Source organism: Taudactylus pleione, unplaced genomic scaffold (assembly GCF_031769625.1).
Source record: "Taudactylus pleione unplaced genomic scaffold, aTauple2 ptg000080l, whole genome shotgun sequence".
NCBI classification, from domain to species: domain Eukaryota; kingdom Metazoa; phylum Chordata; class Amphibia; order Anura; family Myobatrachidae; genus Taudactylus; species Taudactylus pleione.
In genome coordinates this window covers 10,382,395-10,408,977 of record NW_028284482.1, presented here as the reverse complement: position 1 = coordinate 10,408,977, position 26,583 = coordinate 10,382,395, and the positions used below count along the sequence as shown (strand labels likewise).

At 42.2% G+C, this 26,583-nt stretch overlaps 1 protein-coding gene across 1 annotated transcript in view; it reads left to right on the top strand.

The window, feature by feature from the left end:
• MEI1 (meiotic double-stranded break formation protein 1) overlaps positions 1-26,583 on the top strand; it is a 464,883-nt gene that overhangs the window by 234,455 nt on the left and 203,845 nt on the right. Inside the window, exons 16-18 of the mRNA XM_088468098.1 lie at positions 3,222-3,282; positions 12,714-12,811; positions 20,394-20,562. Coding sequence (XP_088324224.1) covers positions 3,222-3,282; positions 12,714-12,811; positions 20,394-20,562 — 328 coding nt within the window. The remainder of the gene's footprint in view (positions 1-3,221; positions 3,283-12,713; positions 12,812-20,393; positions 20,563-26,583) is intronic.

The window sequence follows — 26,583 nt, the reverse complement described above, 5'->3', positions numbered from 1 at the left end:
TTCAGCAATGCATGTACAGTAAGTGCAATGCTGAATGCAGATTCCCAGTTATCGCATGTGCAGAACGGGTACTTCATGATCGTACACAGCCCCCGCTATGCCTCAATTAACCGCAAAGTTAATTAAGGTGAACCTTGCGGTTTCCATCAAAGGTTACAATTTAGAGGTTCCCTCCATAGATTTCAATGGAGATTTCCCACCATTGAAGTCTATGGGGAGACAGGCTATCCGCACACTGCCAATCAGCAGACAGCTCCTACAGAGGCGCCCGCTGATTGACTGGCGGCTCCTGCAATGACTGGGGCCCATGTGGCACCCAGTCATTCGCGCGGAGGAATGTGATGTGTAAACACATCCCTTTCCTTCTGTGAGTCCTGTTATCACGTATTGCTTTTGTTATTTTTAACCCTCTGGATGCCTACATGGAACGAAGAGGATGTGATACACGCATAGGAAGGGGTGAGTATGGTTTTTTTCAGGTATCTGTGGATTTCTACATGGACAAGTGGACGTGAATGGCTACAGGGATACTAGGTGTTTATGTGTGTGAGTGGGTAATGTGAGTGTGTATGTATGTTTAAATTAAATTGTACTGTCACGGTGTGTGTCTTGTTGTTTTTTTTATATTTATTTTGCAGTAGAACTACAGGTACCAGCAGGCCCATAATGCCCCGCATGCTGGTACTTGTGGTTCTCCGAATATGCTAGAAAATGGGTGCTAGCATATTTTTAAGTTGCTAAAGTTAAGTTTTAAAAATTGTAAAATAACCACCTACCGCAAGCACCTGCAAACGTAAAAACACCTGGGGCATACTTGGGAACCCCCCGGAGTCTATTTCGCTAGTTTTTATTTTTGTCCCCCAACTTTGGACTTTTTCACCCGTAAATGAAAGTACTTTTTTGGGGTGTTCTAAAGAATTTTTTCAACTCTTTTAGATGCAGAAAATAGAATAGAACTGGGAACTGTGGCGCTGCCCTTTAGATTGTGCAATCACACGGGAAGGTAGTACTATTCAGGAAGTCTCTTTCTCCTTCTGATGTTCATTCACACTATGCTCCTTTTCCAAACAGGTGGCTGCTTAGTCCTTGAGTAAGCCGATTGGTAAGTCCGTTAAATCTGGGGAAATGAGGGGACAAGGACCAGCGCCTGATAGTGTAGTAATTGATTACACCGTGAAAATAAGTATATGAATGCTGATATGCGCGTACCGTAAATACACTTGTATATTAAGCATATAGAAAAACAATCCTTAATTCGCAGTCATAGGATCCCACATCGTACTTAGCCTTCAGCTTTTGTGGGGAGGAGAGGCAAAAGCTGAAGGCTACGTCCGATGTGGGATCCGATGACTGCGATCTAAGGATTGTTTTTCTATATGCTTAATATACAAGTGTATTTACGGTATGCGCATATCAGCATTCATATACTCTTTTAGATGCAGTTTACCTTTGGAGGACTATCCCAAGGGTGCTGGGTGTTTCCCGCTGCTTTGCACCCCAAAACCCCAATTCTGCACTTTTTTTTCGACACCTATTCATAGGCAAACTTTTTCGCAGGTCCCATTGCATTGAGTTTCTGCACCGACGAAAAGTCTTCGGAATTGAATATGGAGGAAACTTTCTGCATAGTGAAATAATGTCACTCGGGGTACTTTTCCACAGAAACTGACTTTTCGCACCTAATTTAATACGGCCCTAAAAAGGATATAAATTTTCAGTCTCTGCCTCTTACCAGCACAGACAAAGGGCCTCATTCAGATTTATACGCAAACAACACCACTAATACTTGATATCTGAATTTGCTCTGACAGCCTTAGCTAGGGTTCCCATGAACAGGCGGCACCCTTGAATTGGTACCATAAGGCATCTGAAATAAGATGGAGAGTAACCCATATACCTGGATTCTTACAGATGGGTTTGTGTATAGGGAGAGACTTTTCACATGGCAGACTGACCCTAACCCAGTCTGTTTATGTTGCTAAAATGTTTGCGACATAAACAGTCATTCAGTTCTATCAAATGTCTTTTTGGCATTTGTCGATAATAGAATGGCAGGTATATGGGACAATGAGGCCTGATGGATTAAATCAATAACTTTGAGAGTATTGCCCACCTTAACCAGGGACAAAGCCTATTTGGTCTTGCTGAATGATGTCTGGAAGGAATATTTTAAGATTGCAATAATTTACGCAATATTCAATAATAACATTGGTTAACACCTTAAGCACTGGGCTACGTCTTTCCCAATATTGGATATTACTGTAATGTGGGCCTTGAGCACCCGAGGATGTATGCACCACGCAAAAGATTAGGCTAGTGATTTATAGCATGTCAGGTTTGCTAATGGAGTTTAAAGCCAAATGCAAATGGCTTTCCTTTGATAAATCTGCTGGTTTGAAACTCGCTCCAAAAACTTTCTCCGAAAACTGACAAATTTAACAAATTATTGTAAATTATTGCTTGATAATTCTCCCTCAATAACTAATGTTTGGAAACCTTTAGGGTAAAACTTCAAGCTGTGCTACGGGCATAAAACAATATATAATTATAGAGATCCTAACAGTGGAGCTAATTCAGAGGTGGATGCTAGATTGATTTGTGCTAACCCACCCCCTAGTGCCTAAGACCTAAACCTGCCCCACCCAATACTTACCTTCGACATGCCATTCTGGAGCCGGGAACCTGACTACTGTCAGGTTTTCGGCCCCGGGATATATTTTGTCGGCATGACGTATGGAGGCATGCTGACTACATCCCGTGCTGGCCATTGTGCACCCTAAGGTTGCTCAGAATGCTCGCCACAACTAAGCCGCTGAGGCCAGTGAATCTGCATGGAAGACATAGTCACTGGCTTTGGCACGCCCCCGCTTTCTTTAACGTTTGCCCCTACCCACCCCAAAAAGGCTGCAGACTGTCAATAAGCCGACGTCTCCAGCCGCACAGCGTCCGTCGACACAGTACCAGATCTGCACGTGCGCAGTGCGGCTCCTTTGCCTGCATAGATCTTACAACATCAGTCAATTGCAACCGAATACAGTATATATAACCGAATATGTATAAGGAACTGCAATTTAGCATGTTTTTTAAATGAAAACACACAAAAACGTTTGATGTCCATGTCTTATTCAATTAATAAGGTTAGTTATATAATCAGATACTTGTTTTCATTACTACAAAAAGAGATTAATTGTAATTAATTTTACAAATGTACTCTTTCACAGCTGCCGCCTCGTTCATCAGATTGACTATGGAGGTGAAGTCTACATTATGTTCAGGTCAAAGGTGAGAAAAGTAAAATTACAGTGCTATTGGTGGGTTACAATGATTACCTCTGTGGGGGTGTAAAAGTTTGTACTATCTGCTAGGAAGAGAGCAGATTAGATGCATGAGTGTGCCTACTTTTGCACCCAGATGGGAAACAAGAATTATTTTGAGGGAGGATATTACTTAATTAATGGTAAAGGGAGGAGGGTATACAGCCTTTTTCTTCACGCAAAAGGACTTTATTCTTCATCACCTTAGATGCAGAGAGGAAAGTAGGGGGCTACTTATTGTCCGAGCTAGCCATGAAGGTAAAGCAATGCAGCCAACCCTCGTCTGGCACAATCTTCTCTTAGGGAATGGCTTTCTAAATGGGTGTAGCCATGGCTTCATATTTAAAACAAGTAAAGAAGGTGAGGTCTGTGCTGGCGCCCACACCCAAGCAAGCTGCCCCTTACGTTCTAGAGCAGTACCCCTATTACACAAAACCAGATGTAATAACAAACAGGAAGAACGTTCGAGGGCGCTAATGGTGCCCTTTTTTCATAGATAAAGTACTTTCCTTTGTAATCAGTGGAGCGTCCTTTCTCTTATATAGCCAAATGTTCCAAAAACTTAAATTTATGCTTAGGTTTTTCTTCAAATCTTCTGGCGAAAATAACAATTCACTTTGGACTTGTATATGGGAGTATTTTCCGGTATTATTGTGTAGTCACAGTGATGAAGAATCCCCAAAGATTAAAATGAAAAGAAGAAGAGGGTGCAATTCATTCCACTTAAACGATATTTAATAAAATATAGAAAATGTCATAAATCAAACACAAACATAAATACAATAAAAACAATGCTCCACACCGATATTAACACCGATAATGATGGCAGTGGACACAAATAATGTCTGGAACCGTACCTTGGTGGCTCCTGGGACAGGAGCGATCAAGTGAGCATGAACAGGGGAATTCCGGAATCTTCCCCGTAGTTTCGCAGATGGCAGAACAGGAGCAAATACTCAGTGAAACCTCCTCCAATACCAGGACCAAATCACAAAAGCACGCTTCAGCAAATCCAGTATTAAATGATGCAGGTGAGACACAACATTCTTCTGGTTTGTTATTACATTTTGTTTTTGTGTAATAAGGGTACTACTCTAGAACCTAAGGGGCAGTTTGCATGGGTGTGGGCGCCAGCACAGACCTCACCTTCTTTACTTGTTTCAGATTGTTTTATACCCCAGAGATTTGTGTAGGCTGACAATGTTTGCCCACTTAAAGAATAGAAAAACCATCATTAAGGAAGTCTTTAATAGCGACGTTTATACAGACCCAGTGTTAGGGACTGTGTTTGTTGTGGACCCGGGGTGGAAACAGGAGCGGACACCAGAACAGGTTTAAATGAAAGGTGAGTTGTTTAATGTGAATATTCGTAGACATGAATAATAAGATAAACTAAAGTCCAGTAATAAACATACTGATATATGTGGCTGAAGGGAACTGTAGTGAGTAGGAGTAAACGAATGTCCAGATCAGTGACAGAGATGAATCCAGATAGACTATGAGAGTGAAGTGGAAATCCTGGCTTGCTGAATAGTGACTGAAGGGGATAATTGGAAATGCTGTGATGATGGCTGCGCAGGAATGGGTTAACTGAGGAGACAGGTTCAGGCAGGAGTGGGTCTGGTGGAAGGTGCAGGGCTGATCTGCAGCGGAGTGCAAGGTAAGGCACAGCGGTGCAGGCTATGCAGGGAGCCAGAGGCCGACAAGGAGCTAGGGCACGCACTGGAGCACAAGTCTAGGGTTCAGTAGCGCAGAGAACTCTCTCTCACAGCTACGCTGTGAACATGTTACACTGGCAACAATAGGGAGTTCCAAACACTCTTAAGTACCCAGTAGCGGGACATTATAGGCCAGAGAGAGCAAACAAACGATTGGCCTGCTATGTCACATGGGCAAAGACAAAATGGTGGCGCCCAGACACCTGTGACGGAGAGACACCGCTAGACTTACTCTTGCCAGGATGGCCCAATGCTGGCAGACTTCTGCGTACAGCCAATGCCAGTCTCCACATGCCGGCTCCCACGACAGAAGGACCGTACCAAAGCACCCTCACCGGTAAGGACCGCAAACCTCCACGCAGCGAAACCCTGGTCGTGACACCCAGCAGAAGTGTCCGACGATAATTTAGAGACAGCCATGAAAAAATTAGAAACTTGAGAATAGATTATGGATGGGAGGTGGCTGCACTAGAAAAATATCAATCATACCAAAAGGTCTGAGATTAAAAAAGGCTCCATCCTTTAACGACTGCAGTGAAGATTTTGTAAATAATTGAATACCATTCTGAACAATTGTTAATTTTTTCTCATTGCACTAATATTGTAAGAAAGGCGGGAAAAGCTAAGATAGATAAGTGAAAGAATTCAAATACTCTAGACCCTAGTACAGTCTTTTCAGGAACAACCAGAATTTATAATCCTGGAGAGAGAAATGGAACTTAAAATCAATTAAAATACAAAGGAACTAATCTCTAAAAACAAAAAAAGCTAAAACAAGATCACAGATATTATAAATCAGGTATAGCACAATGTTGGAATAACCAACATCATAAAAAAGTTGAATTTTCATCAAGCTTTGATGGCAGCTTGAATGAAAGTCCTGTTAGCAGTATTTGGGTCACACCAATAGGAGATGTAAAAGAGCAAAGGGGAGTATTATCTTCAAAAGGTAGCAACTGCCATGGGGACCAAATTCGCAACCAGTTACGCCAACCGGTTCATGGCGTATTGGGAAAACCTTACCATATGGGGTACTTTGCCTGAGTTGTCGAATTTGTTCTTATAGTACAGATACATCGATGATGTAATCTTCATCTGGGCCAGGCCTAAAGAAGAATTAGACTCATTCTGCAACCAATTGAATAATAATCATTTCAATATCAATCTATAATTTGATATCATTACAAAATCCATTAAGGTCATATACATTAAGGGATTTAGGAAACCACCGATTCGAACCAATTGTGTAAACAACAGATAGATGAAATGAGCAATAGATTTATTAACCAGGGTTACTCCAGGGAAGAGATAGGTAAAGCAAAGAGGTACGCATTTGTTCTACCAAGAGAAGATTTATTGAAAATTAGAACAAAAACAACAAACAAATACAATAAGCAATGAGTGCCCCTTTATTACCACGTATGGCTCAAATTATAGAAAGCTAGAGGGTATTATTAAAAACACTGGCATGTGCTTAAAATAGATCCTTCCTTGAAAAACATTCTCCCTGATGCCCCCAAATTTATATACAGTATAGGAGCGCTGCAAATTTGAAAAGCCACTTAGTGAGGAGTGCTTTACTGGTTGAATCTGTAAATCCTATTAGAACCAAGGGATTTTTCCAGTGTGGCTTCTGCATAATGTGTAGGAATGTCCCAAGTGAAACAGCAAAGTATAGTAGTTTTCATGTAGATCGAAAAGAATACCATATTAATCAATTCATCTTGTGTCATACATGTTATGTGGTATATTTAATTGAATGTATCTGTGGACTCTAATATGTGAGTAGAATATCTAGGGCACTAAAGACTTGTATGGCTGCACATACACATTATAAAGGGCCTGGATACACAGCCTCTTTTAACACTTTAAAGTGACTCACAATTGCTGTATTGGGGGCATAAAATACTTTATAGGCATTCAACATGTTAAAAGTAATTGGAAAAACTGTGACACAGAGAAATTATTGGCCAAAGCAAAAATGTCTTGGATTTTTAAGCTAAATACCTATCGATGCCGGCATGAACAAAGATTTTGAACTGAAGTGGTTGTTATAAATAGTGGTTTTTATCTTTTCTACACATGTTTTACTTCATATTATATTTAGGGTATGCTATATCATTTTCTGGTCCCAGATAGATGTGAAATTAAAGTCCCTATGTGCTTTTATATATCCACCATAATTTTAATTCCTATTTATATACCACTTTACACAATTTTTTGCCTTATATATTATACATGGATTTTACACCGGCCTTTTCCAAATGTTACTATGGATACCCCATGCCATGTTTTTGTTTACTGTTGTCACTTCTGGTCCGCGGGACCATCACTTCTGGTCCGCGGCAGCACTACTCCTAATTTTCAGCCCATATGTGTAATAAAAGAATACCCGGAGGCCCATTTTGAGGTAGGAATTGTCCCACTTCCGATGGATGCCCGGGCTCTCATATTTAATCCTACTAATTGTTATCGATCACTGGGGGTGTGTGCCGCTGACGCACTTCCGGTTTTTGACGCATAAATAAAATAGGTGACTAGCACTATTAGCTTCAGTAAGCTTTCTCGCCCCACTTCCGTCCATTTACCCGCTCATTAAGGGCTCTTTACTGCAGGTTGTACTCAATGGAAGTGCATCAGCAGCAGCGCACTTCCGGTATTGAGATTTTATGAATTTCAGCATTTTCACTTTGTATTTTTTTATATTTTGTATTTTATGGTGCAATATATGTATTTTATAATTATATTTGTATCCTTGTATTTTTAATGAGAGAATGCTGTATAGTTTAAAGTTTTAACTGTTTGATGATGTCACATTCCCGGGGCAATAGGGGTCAATTGGATCCCAGCTCTTAAATAGAGAGCAGGTTGATGCAGGCCTACACACACAGCCCTGATGAAGAGAATAGTAATGCTCAAAATGCGTTGGCGGCATTTGTGTTTCACCTGCATCATTTAATACTGGATTTGGTGAACTGTGCTTTTGTGACTTGGTCCTGGTGATTGGAGGAGGTTTCGCTGGTTATTTGCTCCTGTTCTACCATCTGGGAAACCACGGGGAAGAGTTTGGAATTCCCCTGTTCATGCTCACTTGATCGTTCTTATCCCAGGAGCCACCAATATATGGTTCCAGACATTATTTGTGTCCTCTGCCATCATTATTGGTGTTAATGTCTGGGTGAAGCAACATTTTTATTGGATGTATGTTTGTGTTCAATTTATGACATTTTCTATAAATATTTGATTAAATATCATTTAAGTCGAACGTATTGCACCCTCTTCTTTCTTTTTTAATCTTTGGGGATTCTTAATCACTGTGACTATGCAATAATACCGGAAGTAAAGTACTCTGGAGCAAGTTCTAAGGATCATAGAGCATGATTCAGAGTTGTATGCTATTGCATTCGCAGCTGCGATCACAATTTATGTGGGAAAATATGCTAATGCCTACTAACAGTGTGAAATAGTGTGCAATGGACTCAGGGGTGCCGAGAGGGGGGGGAGTGGATACTAATTACCCGGGCTTGCTGGAGGGGCACGGCTGGGACACAGGTCGGGCACCACTCCCCCCTCTTACATCACAGCAGCCCAGCACATGCTGCTGTGTGCTGGGCTGCACTGGGAGACTGCTCGCGACTGCTAAGAAGCAGCCACAGCAGTCTCCTATGCCTATGGGGGGATCGATCAAGCTGATCTCCGCCCCCCACTGGTTATGCGCTGGGCTGAGGGGGCATGCTGCACCCTCCTCGCCAGCAGCTGCAAAACTTTTTTATTACCTAAGGGCGCGTGGCCACGCCTGCCGTGATTAGGTCACGCCCCCATTTTACTCGGCTCGACTCTTGGCGGGCCTGGATGGACTGAGCAAATGTTTCTACACACACTTCTCCTGTCTGCTTTGTGTGCAGAACCTTCGGGAGGTTGAGAGCATACCACCATTGATGCATCATCGGATGCACATAAACTCCTTGAGTAAGTTCTGGGCTGCACAGATTCTTTCTAACTTTCTATCTAAATATGGCCTCTGAGACTGTGGTTCTGTGATTGGGAATGCAGACACCCTCTGAGACTGTGGTTCTGTGATTGGGAATGCAGACACACCCTTGGATCTCCCATAACACGGCCACGGATCGGCTTTCATTTGCGAACACTTTCGGCCTCCTCTCTGACTCCACCCTGGAATGCCTATGGATTGCATTGGTGTAATCAGGACCTTGCGATCACAGAGGCATTGTAAATGCTGTGTAAAGTTACATCTCGCACGTGCGCAATGATACTTTCGTCAGTGTTTCGTGCAAAAAATTGCTCAACTGCATGAACATCAGCATAGCGTACAACTCTGAATCAGGCCGATAATGAAGAGAAATATGGACAACATGTACTGCAGAGGATGAGCCTCCAACAAAAGCGTTCTCTATAGCAGAACGTAACTTGTCAGGTGTAATAGCAAGCACATGACGTCTAATGTTGTCTTTCAGATCTTACTCCTGGGGGTCGATTTGGTGTTGTTTTGCGATTTTCCAGCGATTTTGCAAATTAGAGACTTACTAAGGCAAATCCAACAGGAAATTGCAAAAAAAAAACTACTTCAGACAGCAATAGACCATCAGAACAAACTGATTATTTTCAATAGACAGCAATAGAAACCCTGGATTTACTAATTGTCGGGTTTGGAAATTTGATAGAAGACACAGAAACATCACAGGTGAATAGTAAAAAAGAAAAAAATAGGCCTGCCTGTAAGTGGTGTGTTTGCCTGAAGCACTGCACAGGTCACTTTGATTTGTGCATGCTTTATTAATGGAGAATAAATGTTTAATAAAAAAAGAGCCACCCCCCAATTCAATAACCTGCCATGAACCTCCCAGCCTGGGCTGGTATTGGAAAATCATGGGAGAAAATAAGTGGGGTTTCCACTATTCTCCAAAAACTAGCACTGGGCTGAACCAGTCACGGAGAGGAAGGGGGGGGGATTGTAATATATTAAGACCTCCAAAAAGTGTCCTTTCCCTATGGGCGGTGGGTTAATGGTAAAAGAATAGAGTATAATATTGATTGTTATTGGACTACAAGTCCTAGAAAACCAGCCCTGGCAAGACAGCAACAAGTGCCTGGACATTAAGGGCCCGCTGGCACCTGTAGTCCTCCTGTAAAGAAAATATTAAATTAACCACAAGACTCGGACACTGCATGTGGTAATCCTTTATTTTTTTTAAAAAGCAGACATTCCAAAATCACCAATAACATACTTAACAAATCCTTGGATGGCTTTCTTCATTCCATGTAGGTGTCCAATAGTCTAGGTAAATTAATAAAATAAAAAAAAATTAGCAGAACCCCACGGACAGGCACTATACAGTGCCAAAACGTAGCCTGACAGGTAACTTGGGGACACTGCCATTGAAATGAAGGGGGAAGAACTGGTTGCCTGAGAATGGACACTGCCATAGCAACCGTTCCCATGCTCTCAGCCAATCAGTGCTTTCCCTTTCACTTCAATGACAGTGACCGTGAGTGACCTGTCAGTTCGGGGTTGGCACTGTACAGTGTGTGTCCTTGGGATTCCGCTCCTTTTTATTTTTTTTATTTTACCAAGACCATTGGATTCTATTTCACAGTGTAGTCTATAATAAATTGGGCAATCCAACGGGGATTTTAGACAGAAAAAAAAGGATAGTTATCAATACAATAGAAGCTTAAATACGATGCTAGTAAATCCTATACTGTATTTTTAACAAGCAATGCGCCCGGTGGTGTCCAGCATTTTGCTATTGAATTCAAACACCATTCTTAGTAAATTTACCCCATGGTTCTTAAAATAAACCCACAACTAAAAGTTTCATCAGGTGGGGTCCGGTGATAGGTGTGGCCACCCCAATCATTGGACTTTTGTTTTGTGAGGTTTTATTACAAAAACCAGGGGGTAAATTTACTAAAGTTTGATTAGAGATTCATTTTTATAAATCACTGAAATCTCCTGAGATCGAATTGAGGGCCTGATTCAGAGCCAGACGCTCTGACCAGAGCACTCGCTCTGAATCAGGGCCCTCCTCCATGAAAATGGAGCGTCCTCCTGGATGCTCCATTTTCACCAAAGGGGGCGTGCTGTCAATCAACATCGACAGCACGCCCCCTTTGGTGCGAGACCCGGAGCGACAGCTTGGCTGTCGCAGTCCGGGTCTCGTGCATGCGCACGACGGAGCTCCCTCCATCGTGCGCATGCGCAGTGGGGCAACATCGACCCGTTTGCTCGCGTCCTTTGCCCGCGAATGGGTCTGAATGACCCCCTGAACTTGAACAGCAAAATCCCTTAGCAAATCTCAAATTTACTAAGAATGGATTTTACTTCTATTTTCAACTCAAATTCGATCTTGTTTCAGTTTAAGAAGGGATTTGCTGTTCGATTTTGCATGTTCATGTCCAAATCAAACAGCAAATCCCACTCTAAAACGAACTTCAAAGCCCCCAAATGAATGGAACTGCTTCATGGTTTCATTTTCAGCATGAGCAGTTAGTTTTGACACAGATACATGCATACATCAGTGAGATGTAAAAAGCTTGTAAAGAGTTGGTGTTTAAAAAAAAATGACGTGGGGTCCCGCCCTATATACACAACCAGCCCCAGACTTTTCATAGCCAGTCCTGGTTGTGTAAGTACAGGGGAAAAATTGCGTAGGGTTCCCCAGCCGAAACATTACCCCTGACCGCTAGTCAGCCCAGGCCGGGGATCCCTGGGGAGTTGGGGATCCCCCAATAAAGGGGTTCCCCTATCCAGGGCACCCAGGCCTAGGCTGATAGCCCAGGGCTATCCCCGCCACCCGTGGGTGGTGAGTGCCGGGTTGATAGTTGATAGTGTAAAGTTTTTATCCAAATTATGTTATGTCGTCCAAATACATCCAGTGGAAGGCTCAAAACAGGCTCCCTGGTCAAAGTTCTGCCTTGGCGCACTCCGCCGTGAGGTCCGACCGGGACCCCAACCACTCTTTTATGCATCCCAGACCAATTGCTACCCCTCTGTGAAGTTTTCATCCAAATCCATCCAGTGTAAGGCCCACAACAGGCTTCCCGGGTCAAAGTTCTGCCCAGCGTTCCTAGGTCAAAGTTCTGTCCTGCAAACACCAACGGGAGGTCCAACCGCGACCCCTAGTATGTCTTCTGGGATACAATGTTACCACTCTGTTAATTTTTCAGCCAAATCCATCCAGTGGAAGGCTCAGAACAGGCTCCCCAGGTCAAAGTTCTGGCCAATGTACATCAACAGGAGATACAGCTGGGACCGTAACCACCCTAAAACCTGGCCAGGATCCAACTGGACCACTTCACGTTTGTTTCATCCCAATTGGTGTAGTGGTGTCAGAATGCAGACAGACAAACAAACAGACCAATTAATTTTATATATAATCTTATATATAAGATGCCTTGCGGATTGCAGATGAATTTGAAAGGGACAGTTTGAAGACACTAGTCTATTAATCTGATATATCAAATACATTTTTAGTAGTGTTAATATGATTTACTTTTTAGTTAAAAATTACTTTTGTTTTAACACCATTGACTTTTTTTTTATGACAAGGAATAATGTCTTGAAGATTATCCACAACTGCATATTATTGAAACTACTATGCAATGAGGCATCTTGATGCATTAATTGTACTAATAGAGATATTTTTTGTTCTAATTTAAGGAATACTAATCTAAATAATACTTGTTCTAAATTTCTGTGCTTCTTATGTTGCACTCTGTGGGAAGTGATGGCAGCAGGAGAGACCAATTCTGAGAAAGGTAGATTTAGATAGAGTTACAGTATAGAAAATAAACTCCTTTGAAAGAATGACCATACACTGTATTATTTTACCAGTCTCTCTACTTTAATAGATTTTAGCTATCAGGCAATCAGTCTGTTTTTTGGCTCATAATACATTAGTTATTATGACATATACATTTTACACATTGTGAGTCTCATTCATGACACATTCTGAGACACAGGGCCTGGTTCTGACTCAGAAACAGCCACGCCCTTTTGATGCAATCGCGTCTGCGACTTTATGTAAATGCCGCTACAAAGCTCTTACCTATGTGCTCAAATGTGAAAGCACTGAGATGCCCATTTTCACCATGAAATATAATTTGGTGGGATACGTTCAGTGTTCTGGCACAGGAGATGCCGATGCTCAGAATACCGGTGCTGGAATCCTGACACCTGTCAGAATCCCGACGCCAGCATCCTGACCACTGGCATTCCGAACGTAAGTAGTGGGACTGGGGGGAGGGTTAGGGTTAGGCATTAGGGGGAGGATTAGGATTAGGCAGTAGGGGGTGGTGGTTAGGTAGGTGCGGCAAGGTGTAGGTTAGGTTTAGGCACTAGGGGGGAAGTTATGTTCAGGCACCAGGGAGGGTTAGGGTAGGGGGAGGGTTAGGATACCTACCGACAGGTGTCAGTATCTCGAGCGCTGGCCTCCCGTACCCATCCCCATTTGGTGTATCTTTGGATGCACCATTGAAGCTTGCACCCGCACTTTGGCAGGTGCAGTTATCTGTCTCAATATGGCCTCCTATGTGAACGGTTCTGTGTCTGTGAACGCAACCACTATCACTGACAGGGGCGTATCTATAATGGGTGCAGGGTGTGCGGGGCACATTGGCTCTGTTAGAGCCGAAACCTCTCTGGGGCTTGCGGCCACGAGACCCTACCACAACGGTATCATCATGGCCGTTCGCAATAGCTGTGGGTGGTCACCCACAGCTATGCGAGCGGCCAAGAGGCCGATCCAAAAAAAAAAAAGCCTGACCCTGATTCAGAGCGAGCACTCTGTCAGAGCGACCGGGTCTGAATCAGGCCCTCTGTACAAACAAAATCGGGACTAATGCGCCGTGTTACTCGGATGCTCCACTGTGTCCAACATCACGGCTGCATCCAACTCAGAGTCATGCCCACAGTGCAGAATCCTGTTTGGTTGTGCCTTGTAACAAGATTTTGATTTCCTGATACCTCATTATTGTGGAATATTTGTATCCAGTGGGGTTGGCCATCGACCATCGATAATAACAATCATCAATGTTTTGCCACCAATGGTCGATGGTTTTGATATAGATGGCACAGATCAGATGGTTCTCCACCACTGAAGGCTGTTAAGCGGAGATTTTTTTTTCATCAGCATCGGGGGCACGGAACTTAGCCTAGCGCCCTGGCAGCCTTCTAAGCCCCGTCCTTTCTCTAAATGGCCAGCTGTTACCAACAGCAGGGATAGCCATTTATAGTTCCCTGTAGATGGTTTGATTACATCTCTGTTAACCATCGCTGGTTATCCCACTAATGACCATCCCTAGTATCCAGCGGCAAGATTTTACCTAGCGCTGCAGGGCTGCAGCCTAGCTAGTAAAGTCCACCAACACTCACATGGGAAGATGTATCAAACCTTAGAGAGAGGTAAAGTGGAGAAGATGTGTAGAACCCCAGTATAGCTGAATGAAGTGATTGGAAAATGTTATTCAAGACTGAATAATCACCCTACTATATGTATGTTAAATCCTATGTTATATATATATATTTACACAATGTTAAATAGTTAAAAAATAGTATTTTATTTTTTAAGTATAAATTCATACATTATGGACATGCTTATGTGAACGTATGGCACCACATCTCTGTGCCATTATATTGCTCAGTATTGCCTACCCCCCCCCCTCTAATAAACAACTAGTGTACTTCTCTGGCAGCCTGGACTGTGGTGCTGTGGGAAGAGCTCGAGCCAGTGAGGGAATCCCTGCCGATATGAGGACAGCATAGTACCAAGCTGCTGTAGAGGCTGTTAGGCAGTGGGTGGGTCAGGCGGGAGCCTTGCGTCGAGTGTCTACTACCTCAGAGGAGACTTGTTGGCAGTGCGACTGTAGATGCGGGGACCAGAGCTCCAGAGTGACAGGACAGCACTGGAGTGAAGTGCAGAGCTGCCTAGCTGCATCTCCTCAGAGAACAGCGCTGACTGAGAGGTAGAGAGTGGGAGGCGGATCCGGGTGGAGCTGTATTGGAGCCCGGTCTTCTCCCTTTAGTGACCAGCCGGGTGTAGCAGTGTACGGAGACGCAGCTCCCTCACTCGGGGGTTGAACTGGAGGAGGAGTGAGTATTAAAGACCGCCTTCTCTGACATACTTACCATTCAGGCAACAGCTCCTAGGGTCAGACAGAGGACCGCAGACGGGTGAGAATTTGGTAAGCCCGTTAATTACCCCTCAGCAAGGATACACATAGCTTCATAAAAAGATAAATAAATGAGCTGAAGCTTCTATTAGCTGGAGGAAAGTAACCAAGATCAAAACAGAGGAACTGTATAAAAGTAAATATCCAGGTTAGAGAACAACAGAAAAGCTATATACTGTATAACCTTTCCCAGTTACAATCACAGGGGGGAAATTAAACAAACAGGGAGAACTAAGGGCCTGATTCAGCAAGGAACGCACGGATGCAGACGCACACAGTCGGCCGATGTTCGAAGTCTGCACATGCGTCTGGGTCGCAGTGCGTGTGCGCGAACCGCTCACTGCATCCGGAAAAGCGAGCGCAGTGAATACGCAGACCCAGGGAAAAGTGATTGACAGGAAGTGTCGTTTGTGGGTGGATACGGTGAGTGGTCGGCCAAGCGCAGACGTGCTATTGCGTTCGCACACCATTACTGTTGCGTGCATAAATTAGCCACTGAGTTGACGGACACAGCCTGGCGTCCCTCTGCATACAGGACGTCTCTCAACTCCTGCGGCAGGGTCTACCTTTAGTCTGCGTGCTGCTCCGATATTACTCAATGCTCCTGATATTTTATTAGCCTTGCGCATCAGTACGGATGTTAACAGACAGTAAAGGGGGTGGCATTATGTAGTGCTGGACGTCTGCATCTTTGTGCTACGATTGCTGTGCGTATGCATTCATTAGCATATTCTCATAGTTGCCGGGTGTGTGCGTCTGCATCCGTGTGTTCCTTGCTGGATCAGGCCCTAAGTACAACTACAGAGACCAGAAAGTAAAGTCTTCAGAGTTATTGCAGGAGTCAGATATTTATCAACTTTAATAGCTGTTCAATTGACCCCGTTAACAAGCTATACAGTAGCAAGCAGTAGAGATACAATTAGCTTCTCGGAAAGGGACAGCTCCATTCACTTCGCAGTAAAACTAACAGTTTAGGAACAGTATCTTCAATAGTCATCATGGGCACTGGTTTGCAAACACTATTTAACAATAAACCATCACTTGCATGCAGTGATAACTCTCAGGTTTAATGTGAAAGTCAGGAGCGATACATGTTCGTTGGTTTATTTGAAACTAAAAACATAACTTAATGTGTTCTTACTTACCTTCTTGTTCACATTAGTGATAGTGTGTCCTTATTCTCTTTTATTGATGGATATTTCGCATTGCATTATTGTTGGTATATGTGTTATTAACCTATTTTTTAACAGTCGGACAGAGGACTGCGGCAGGACCTATCGTTGTGAGATCCATATAAATAAAATCTATCTGTGTACCAAAGTGTAATTTACTGACGGCACAATGTAAATTGATAGTGTCATGTAATGTGCAAATTGTGTTTTGTATAGTTGTGTGAACTGCTATCTTTGAATAAATTCATACTGTGGTTTGAAAAACATTCTTACCTGAACTTATCTATTTGCCTTAAGGAAGTAATAAGAGACTAGGAAATAATACAGCCTGGTGAGGAAACACGTACCACATCTGGAACTGACATTTAGGGCCATATTCAATTTGGAGCGAAAAGCCGTTATCGGCAATACTTTATTGTCGATGACATCATTTTCGCATTTTTCACTTATCCCCGTATTCAATTTTCCCGCGTTTTCACCGGTGCAGAAAGTCAGAGGTTCGAACCCAGCAATAAAGTATCACTAATAAATAGGTGGTGAGAACAAGTGCAGAATTGGGGTTTTGGGGTGCAGACTTCCAAAAACCACCCTGCACCCCTTGGACAGTCCCCCAAAGTTATTCTGTGTCAAAAAAATTTAAAAAAAGGACCACAGGACACCTCAAAAAAATACTTTCATTTTGGGGGTGAAAAAAAAAAAGTTGGGGGACAAACTTCTAAACTAGCGAAATAGACTCAGGGGGGTCCCCAAGTGTGCGGCAGGTGTTTTTTCGATTGCAGGTGGTTGCGGCAGGTTGATTTTTCACGATTTTTAAAGCTTCACATTAGCCACTTTAATATATGCGAGTACACATTTTCATGTACCCCAAATTTGATGGGACTACTTATTGTTTCACAAAAAAGTTGCTAAATGCTATTCTTCACCACTTTACCAAAGACGCTATATAGCACCTATTGAGACCGTTTAAAGACCTCACATACCTTTAGCAGGGCTATTCGGGGGTACCCATAGTGAATCCCCATGTCAGAGCATCTTTTGGAGGGTGTCAGGCTGATTTCCCCAAAAATGACAGGACTTTTCAACAATTTCCTTTTTGTCGGGTCCCGTTTTCACCAAAATGAATACAGGGAATAGCGGGGACGAGCGTTATACTTTATCATTGGCAAAAAACCTCCGATGATGGCAAAAAGTCCGGCAAATTACTTTTCGCTCCAAATTGAATATGCCCCTCATTGTAAGTGGGGTGTTACAGATGCCCATAGCAACCAGTCAGTTCCTAACTGCCATTTTATAGACTGTGCTAGATAAATGATAGCTACAGTAGAAGCTGATTAGTTGATATGAGCAACTTCTCCACTTTATCGCTCTCAAAGTTTTGATACATCTCCCCCCAGCGAGCCCTAGCTCTCTGTCAGTACAAGCTGCATAAAATGGATGAACTAGCAGTGTCCCATCAGAATCGCTTTTCTGCCAGACTGTCAGTCCCAGGGGAAGGTGTTTTCTCCCCCTGGGACTGCCAGTCCAGACTGAATAGCAGAGAGCGCTCCCATTGGGAAGCCACTCCTATACCCAGCTTCTAGGGTCTGACGATGCAGTCCCTAGAAGCTGGCTCACTGTTTTGTCTGTGAGGGAGAGGGACCACGCATGCGCACACGGCAGTGCACTCCCTCTGCATAAATAATTCAGGAGCCACCTCTGCTTGTATCCCATATAAGAGAGCTCATTGGAAATATGTGGTGGCTAAAATCTATTTTGCAAAATATAAAACTGTATGTTACAGCATCAAAAAAACAAATGCAGTCTCAGGTTATATTACTGTATATATATTCATTTTCCTCTGAGATGTCATTACATATCAATCATATTTAAACAGCTAGTAATTAACTAATCCAATTATTTAAGAACAATTATCACTAAAGATTTTATTATATATTTATATTTTAGTATCCCTATGACCTATGGGCAGACAGAAATGTAGCTGAAATCATTACTAGCTTTATACATCATTACTACTAGAAAATATTTTGCAACATAAGTAGTGTGGACATTTAACCCTTTTAGAGTTCTACACCACCAAGTACACCTAGATTTCTACTAAACTGTATCCATTTACAAAAATAAGATGGACGTGGTTCAGGAGGGTTGGGTAAGGGATCCCAGCTTTCATAATCCCGACACCGGAGTCCTGACTGGTCTGAAATGCCAACACCTGTAGGTAAATACTCTATCCCTACTCCTAAACCTAAACCCCCCTCAGCCTAAACCTAATCCTCCCCTCCCAAAGCCTAACCCTCCCTCCCCCGCAGCCGAACCCTAAAGCTGGCCATACACTAGTACGACCAGCATAAGATGCGATTCATCATACGACTTCAGTTGAACTCCCTGGCAGTCCCGGCCGCGCGATTTGGTGCTTTTTGACACACGATGTACGATCTCACGTACGATCATTCGCCCCTATACGACGGGTCGTGATACGATCAATCGTGTGCCTCACTAAAAACATGCGATCATAATAGATTTAAATTACGCCGGCCGGATGCACTATGCATCGTATGCGCAAATACACGGCACGATCTGTATATGATTATGGCGGATGACATGGGCTGCACATCTGATCATGAGATATGACAGAAGAGTGGCGGGAGCGCGCATTGGATCGTATTCCTTTCTAAATACTACATGATTTCCACACAATGCTCCATACGAGGCTTCTAAAATAGTGCAATCGGGCCGAAATCGCGCTAGTGTATGGCCAGCATAACTCTCCGCCAATGCCTACAGGTGCAAACGCAGGATTTTTCCAGGGGGGTTTCCACACACACACATATATATACATACACATACATACACACATATACATATACTGTATGTACACACATACATATGTCACACATATATTACAATTACCAGCAGCGGCGGGCACAGGACATGGCAGGCTGGCACCATGTCATTAGGCTACTCCCCTAGTGGCAAAATGCCGCAATTCGCGGGTCAATCGAGAGGGGGAGGAGCCAAATGACGTGATTCTAATAGAATCGTGTCATATTGGCTCCACTTCCTTATTAACCCGCATATCGTTAATAAGGAAGTGGAGCCGCGAGGGGGGTGGGGCTTAATAACATGGTGTCTGCTCTCGATGCTGTCAGGGGGGGGTTTCTGGGTATTCAGAAACCCCCCTGCGTGCGCTACGGGCCTAACCTCTAAGCTAATACTTATCATCGAGATGTCAGCGGTCAGTATCCTGGATTCTGACTGCTGTCGGGATTCTGGCGCCGGTATTCTGAGTGCCGGCATCATGACCGTCGGGATGCCAACTGCATCCCTTTTGAGGAAAAGCAGTCTGCACTGGCCAATGCGACATAGTGAGGGCATTCCTTGCAAAATGCTCTTTTGCAGAGCAGTGCAAAATGAGATTTTATATTGCAGAGTGAGGTTATTGAAATGAGATGAAGTGGTGCATTTTAAATGTCACCCCTTCATGTATGGACAGATTTTTAGCTGGTTACACTATGCACAAGTATTTTATTTTTGCAGCAACTCTGAGATCTGGGACCTGATTCAGAGGTGGAACGCAGAGACTGCGAGATCACTTGCAGTGTCCCCTAAGCCTCAGCATGATTGAAATACTGTGGTCATTTGAAGCAGGGTGGGGGTGGCGTCTGTGACCATTTACAAAATGGGGCACACCGCTCCTGTATTGAAGACGCGTATAGGCGCTGGAATATGAGTTCCTGCAGGCATTTTGAATACGCTTAGACTTATTCAGATAGCCGATGGCTTCCCGGCGGGGATCCGATGCTATGTCTTCGGATGCAGCACTTGGATCTGCAGTGCTGGCAGTGTGCATCTTTAGCCCTCTGATGCCTCAAGCGGCATTAGGATTTTTTTTTTGTATCACTGCTGCGTCCAAACACGTGCCACTAGCGTACAACTCTAAATCAGGCCCTATGTTAGGCAAAGTGTAGTTAAGTACTCACACAATTTTCTCTTTTTGATAGAAGTTTCTGATATTTTGAAAAAGAGTATGATTCACATTGATGGCAGTATTGCAGAATGTATTTCAGTTTTACTGGAGTCGCCAAATACCAGTACTAATAGTGAGGCACTGAGATGCCATCAGGAGGCACTTCTTGTGATTTTTTTTATTGCTTACCTTATGGAAGACAGGTAATTTAAATTAATTGTTTATTTAATGCATTCAAATTACTGTATCTTAATTTGTATATGTACTACATAGGTATGTTTGATTCCACTTCCTCATTTAGGGGCATATTTATTATCAATGGTGGTGTCCCCCTTATATCGAAAATTCCCTATTGACAATTTGTTGCAATAAAGATTATTTGATTGCCAGAATGTATGATTTCTGAGTCACCGGGACAGATCACTTTATCTCCTGCTTCTGCCCCACTCAGAGAAATATATACACACAATCAGCATGAAGCTGGAGTAATGCCACTGTCGATGAAAAACTCACTTTTCAGCTGCTTATTCTAATTGTATTCCGGAGATCAGGGTTCAACACATCTCTTCCCAAACCGTGTTTTTTCTGGTAGACCAACCAAACTCCGCATGACCCCCTGTTTATCCCATGATCACTGTCGCTACTAAAGGACTTTGGGCAAAAGTGCAAGCACCTGAACGGCTGGGTTGCCAGCTACGGAGGCGCAGCCTGAAAAACTCCAGCTCCCCACCCACCACATGTGCGGGAGTTCCCGGTGCGGCAATGAAGCGGGCAGCTGAAAGAACCATGGACACAGAGTGAGTGCCTGGGTAGATTGTTCTCCTGATAGAGAGGCACGGCTCGTACAGTCACAGATTTCTGCTTAACTCACAAATACGGATCTCCGAAATACCAATAGAATAAGCAGCTGAAAAGTGAGTTATTCATTGACCGTGGAATTACTCCCGCCTCATGCTGATTGTGTGTATATATTTCTCTTGAGTTGAGCTACAAATTGACATTTATTAACAGTGCCATAGTACATCCACAACAGAATTCTTCTGTCCATTACATAAGAAGATATTTATCACTGGATGTTTCTAATTGCACCATACAAATAACGGCATTTTGTGGAACATTTACATAAAGTGCAAATACACACAAGCACTAAGTGGCTTCCCATATCACAGGGATTATTAACAACAGCGGGTCCCAAATTGCCAACCTATACGGACACATTAAACAAGTTATGTGGTGGCCGGATTTATAGTTTAATGACCGCAATACCTATTGAGAACTGTTTGGGGAGAACAAAACATTTTTGGATCATTTTATTGTTTTTAAGAAATTTGCCGGACGCGGCAATACTAAGTCAAAACTAATAATTTTTATTATCAAAGAGCCCATAGTGGCTACTTTTGAAACGTGATCTTTTTGCATAAAGAGAAACATTGTTTTACATTTTTACCAGAGAGCTTTTAGCAGCTATTTCTGAATTGTGATTAATCTATTTATAACAGTTTAAAGAAAGCAACACTGTTACATTGTATGCAATTATTGTCCTTTAATATTATTTTTGTTATCATTATTAAAATATTCTGTTTTTTATTATATTTCTTTTCATGGCATCTATCTTAAATACTAAAAACAACATTAATATTACTTTTTAAGTGTTGATGGGATACTTATCTTTTTTTATTATTTAATTTTCTTTGGGCATTTCCTGCAAGCGCGGTAACCTTTTCCTTTCTTTGTAAGTCACTGGCTAGCAACCATAATTACTGCAGCTAAGGAAATTGCCAGAAATATACGAAGGAGTTTGCTATTAGATCTTATAATACTACATATTTGTATTCTGTTTTGAAGCGCCTGTGTTTTTTTCCTAAATGTGTTGTACACTTTTCTATAACCGGGAATACAGCCCCATCGTGAACAGGCTGCGATTGTATCCCACTAAGGCAGAGGTTCTGCAAGTTGTGGGTTTCCCTGTTATTGCTTGATTAGCCCAGCCTGTCATAGACTATTTTTGGTTGCAGTTTTATGGGATGACCACACACTGTTTGTCCTCCCACTTTAGCAGTAACCAGCCCAGTCTATGAGCACTTTCCTAACACCAGTGGGAAACCCTATGCTGAACAGACTGGGGCTGTGTCCAATTATGACAGGGGGATCCCACTACATGTTTCTTTACACGATTTTAATGTAATCAAGCATACAATAAAATGCCAGTCATAATTATGAACTTAATGCAGCTACATCCTGATACACGAAATATATACTGATGATGCACTTGAGGTGTGTCTTTATGCAGATGCATACAGTACAACATACAGTACAATTAAATAAACGTGGATTTTTGTGGCACATATTTTACATGTACATCCAAACTTTAAATTACCCTCAAAGAGTGTACTGAAAATAAGTGCAAAGTGTTATAACCTGTATTAAACATATTAACATATGTTGTATTCTTTGTTGATATTTTAAGGAGCTGCAAGAGCATGTGCTGTTTACATTTCAATGTTAAATGCATGCACATTTGTCATGTGGTTCACTGGTGTTTTGTTATGTTTTTTTCCTTTGTAAAGTACAACTTCATTATGCATTCTTTAAATGGGCGCCCCTCTCTACTGAAATCCTATATTTACTGTAATACTGCAATTACATCACTGACAGCTATGAGGTGAGAAAGCTATGCTGCCGGATCCAACCTATTCTAGCTAGGATGAAGGTTGTGTAGTAAAAGCGGACAAATTGTGAATTCATTGATAGCATTTACTGGCCATTCAATGAGGCAATAATGCTTAAGAATACTGGGAGATGTATGAAGCCTGCTAATGAATGGAGTAGTGTCCAAATGTAGAAGTAGTCCATAGCAATCACTCAGTGGAGGCAGTCATTTTGTGCGCATGACCAATATCCATAATATTGAAGGCCTCGGGAGAGGTCAGTATCTTTTGGTAAGCAGTGATATGACCAATGCTCCCTTTTATTTTGCCTCAACTTCTCTTTTTCTATTGCTGTTCTCTCCTGCCTGTGACTTTCAGCTTTGTGCTGCTGAGATTGAGGCAGCTGGTTCTGTTCATCACAGTTGATCCTCACATCCCTGCTGTTTTGATTGCAACTTTGGTACCTCCTGTTCTTCACCCTAGTGCAGAGGTTCCCAAATGCAGTCCTCAAGGCTCCCCAACTGTTTAGGTTTTAGAGATATCCATGGTTGAGCACAGGTGATTAAATAAAATTGACTGAGGTACTAATTAATTCACCTGTGCTCAACTATGGATATCTCTAAAACCTGAACTGTTGGGGAGCCTTGAGGACCGCATTTGGGAACCTCTGCCCTAGTGGTTAGCCTGGCTCCCCTGATCTAGCTGCTTGTCATGCCTCTGTACTGAGTGTCCATGAATTTCTCCAGGCACTAGCACAGCAGTAGAAGTGCAGAAGTGAACTGTCTGCTGCTAGTTCTGTCTCTTTGTGTTCATCTGCATGCAGATTACACACATCCATTAAGTGTTCATCTCTGTTCGCTGCCTGGAGGGGCACATCTACCTTCTTTTACTTGCGGCTATCACAAGTAAGTCTGACCAGATGCCTGGAAAATTGCTAGTAGAGTTCTCTTTCTAATGACAATGTTTCATACAATGTGCATTGGCTCCTCAGTGTTCAGACTCAGTGATGTCCTCTGCATATTGAAGTGAGTGCTGTTTTCTCCCTCACCTAACTGCTTTTGCAGGAGCCCTTCCCGTTGTCATATATCCCTGTGTGACATCCACCCAGATCTCCACACATATCACAGTGCAACCAGCCTCGACTGAACTGTCATGAGATTGGCCACATTCACTTGTTTTTAAGCAACTTTAGCACCCCCACAAATCAGTAGACCTCCTATTCTCATTTTTCGAAAATCCAGTCCTCATGGCCCACTCACAGTCCCTCACTTACACTTACAACCCTATATAAGGTAAACTTTTATCACTTCGATCCACAGACAATCTTTACTTACTATACATGAATTGGTTTAACAAATTGATATTGAAATAAAGATGGAGTTGTGAGACTACCTAATTATAAACATCAGTTATTCCTTTACAGCTGAAAAATTCAGCACACATTTAATATATGAACCATCATGTAGCATCTTTAAGATGTTTAAAATAATATATCATATTATACATAACCCAATTCCATCTATTGGTGAATATTCCCAACCCACGTGAATTTCTCTATACTTGGATACCTAGGAAATAAAGACAGAACATACAGTATATTATATAAGAATAGGAAGACCTAATAGCAGGCATATAGTGTGTTTTTTAATACACATTTATAACTACAGACACTTTCTATTCACTATCTTTATATTTTGCTATTTTTAATCTCCATATTTATCTTTTATATATAAAACTAATAAAGGTTATATTTTATCCTTACTTGTGTGCACCATATACAGATCCTTTGTTTTCTCTGTTCCGTTTGAATTACGATTGTCTGTGGCAGCACCACCTATCCCATGAAGACATTGATGATTCATTTGAGGGAAATTAAGGGTTCTTTGAATTGTGACTGATAAGTAACATTAATCTCCTGTGTAATAGATACTTTCTGCTTTCTCTCTGTACTCGGAACTTGGTTGGAACAACAAAACCCTGGTAGCTGCCTTCGGACAGGAGTTATCAGAAGGTATTAAGGATTAATTAGCATCCAGGGAATTACCATCATCATTGGATGATTTGATTTCTTTATACGTCAAGGTGGACCTCCGCCATAAAGAGATAGGGTGCAAGATAGAGAACAAGCAAGACGCTTTAATTTCAAACTGGCTACTCATTTTACAGCTCTAGTTCGGGAAGAACCCTGCAGCTTGTGAGATCACAGCATCTATATGAGTAAATAGAGAGGAGATTGAAAAACAGTCTATATTGTGGGGATTCAGGCCACCTTCTCTTAACTGTTCCAAGCATTTGAGAAATATAAGGCCAAACTGATCATGGGCTGGTCAGATTAGGTACAATTCTTCACACCCCGAAAGAGAAAAAAATTCTCTGCTTTCACTCTCACCACTGGCAATTCACATGCACTTCACCGCTCACGGTGCATGAGGCGGTAGCAGCACCTATCCTTCTAGGAGCACTGCATCGGATACCAAAAGTGATTACATCTATAAAGGTACTGTTTTCCATTTCAACCATATTGCTCCATACTGCTATTTGCACTGCAACGTTGCTGGCATTATTCATCACCGCTCATTTAACATCCAACCTGGATATTTGCCTCCGGTTTACTCCCAGTGAACACCACTCATTGGGACTCATAGAAATAAACCCTCTAATTTTTTCAGGCTTGTGGGAAAGAATTCGCCAAAATTATGCCTCCAGAGGCATACATGGATTATGTATTTTAACTGAACTTTTATACTTTGTATCCCTATACCTAATGCAGACAATGTTTCAATTAACAATACCTGTTACTGTTTCTGCTTACCACAAACTGATCTTATTTAGTTTGTTAATTTATATGTGCAATACTTATGTGTACATTAAAGTTTTTTTATATTTTATACCAAATACATCTATTATCTTTGAATATATATGTATTTAAATCTGTGTTTATCTTAAATCGATTAAAAAGGTCACCCGAATCATTAGAGACCTTTCTTGGATCCGGTGCCAAATACAGCCAGAAAAGTTCAAGAATATGGAATTTCCTGTGAGTCTCTGCAGGTGCCTTTCTGTATAATTGTGTTGAATGGTAATAAGATTCCTAAGTGGATCTTATAATCTAATCAGGATCAGACCAGGAGATGGGTGGAAGACAGCACTCGCAATGGATATTTAGAGTACTTGGTTATGATATTCAGATTAAGGAATGCCCCAGCAGTCTTTCAAAAAGAAATAATATTTTCAGGGACCTTTTGTACAAATACATTGTCATCTATCTGGATGACATTCTCAAATTTTCTAAAGACTTAAGCAGTCATCACAAGCTTGTATGTAAGGTCCTCTATCCTCTTCGAGTAAACCAACTTTATTGTAAATTGGAAAATATCACCTTTGAGCAGAAAGAGATCATATTCCTGGGATATGTTATCTCTGGTTCCAGTCTTCAGATGGACTCCGAGAAGCTAGACGCCATTGCTAATTGGCCTTGACCAACTGGACTGAAAGCCATACAGTGTTTCCTGGGGTTCTGTAATTTCTACAGACAATTTATTAAAAATGACTAATTTATCACAGCTCCCTTAACTC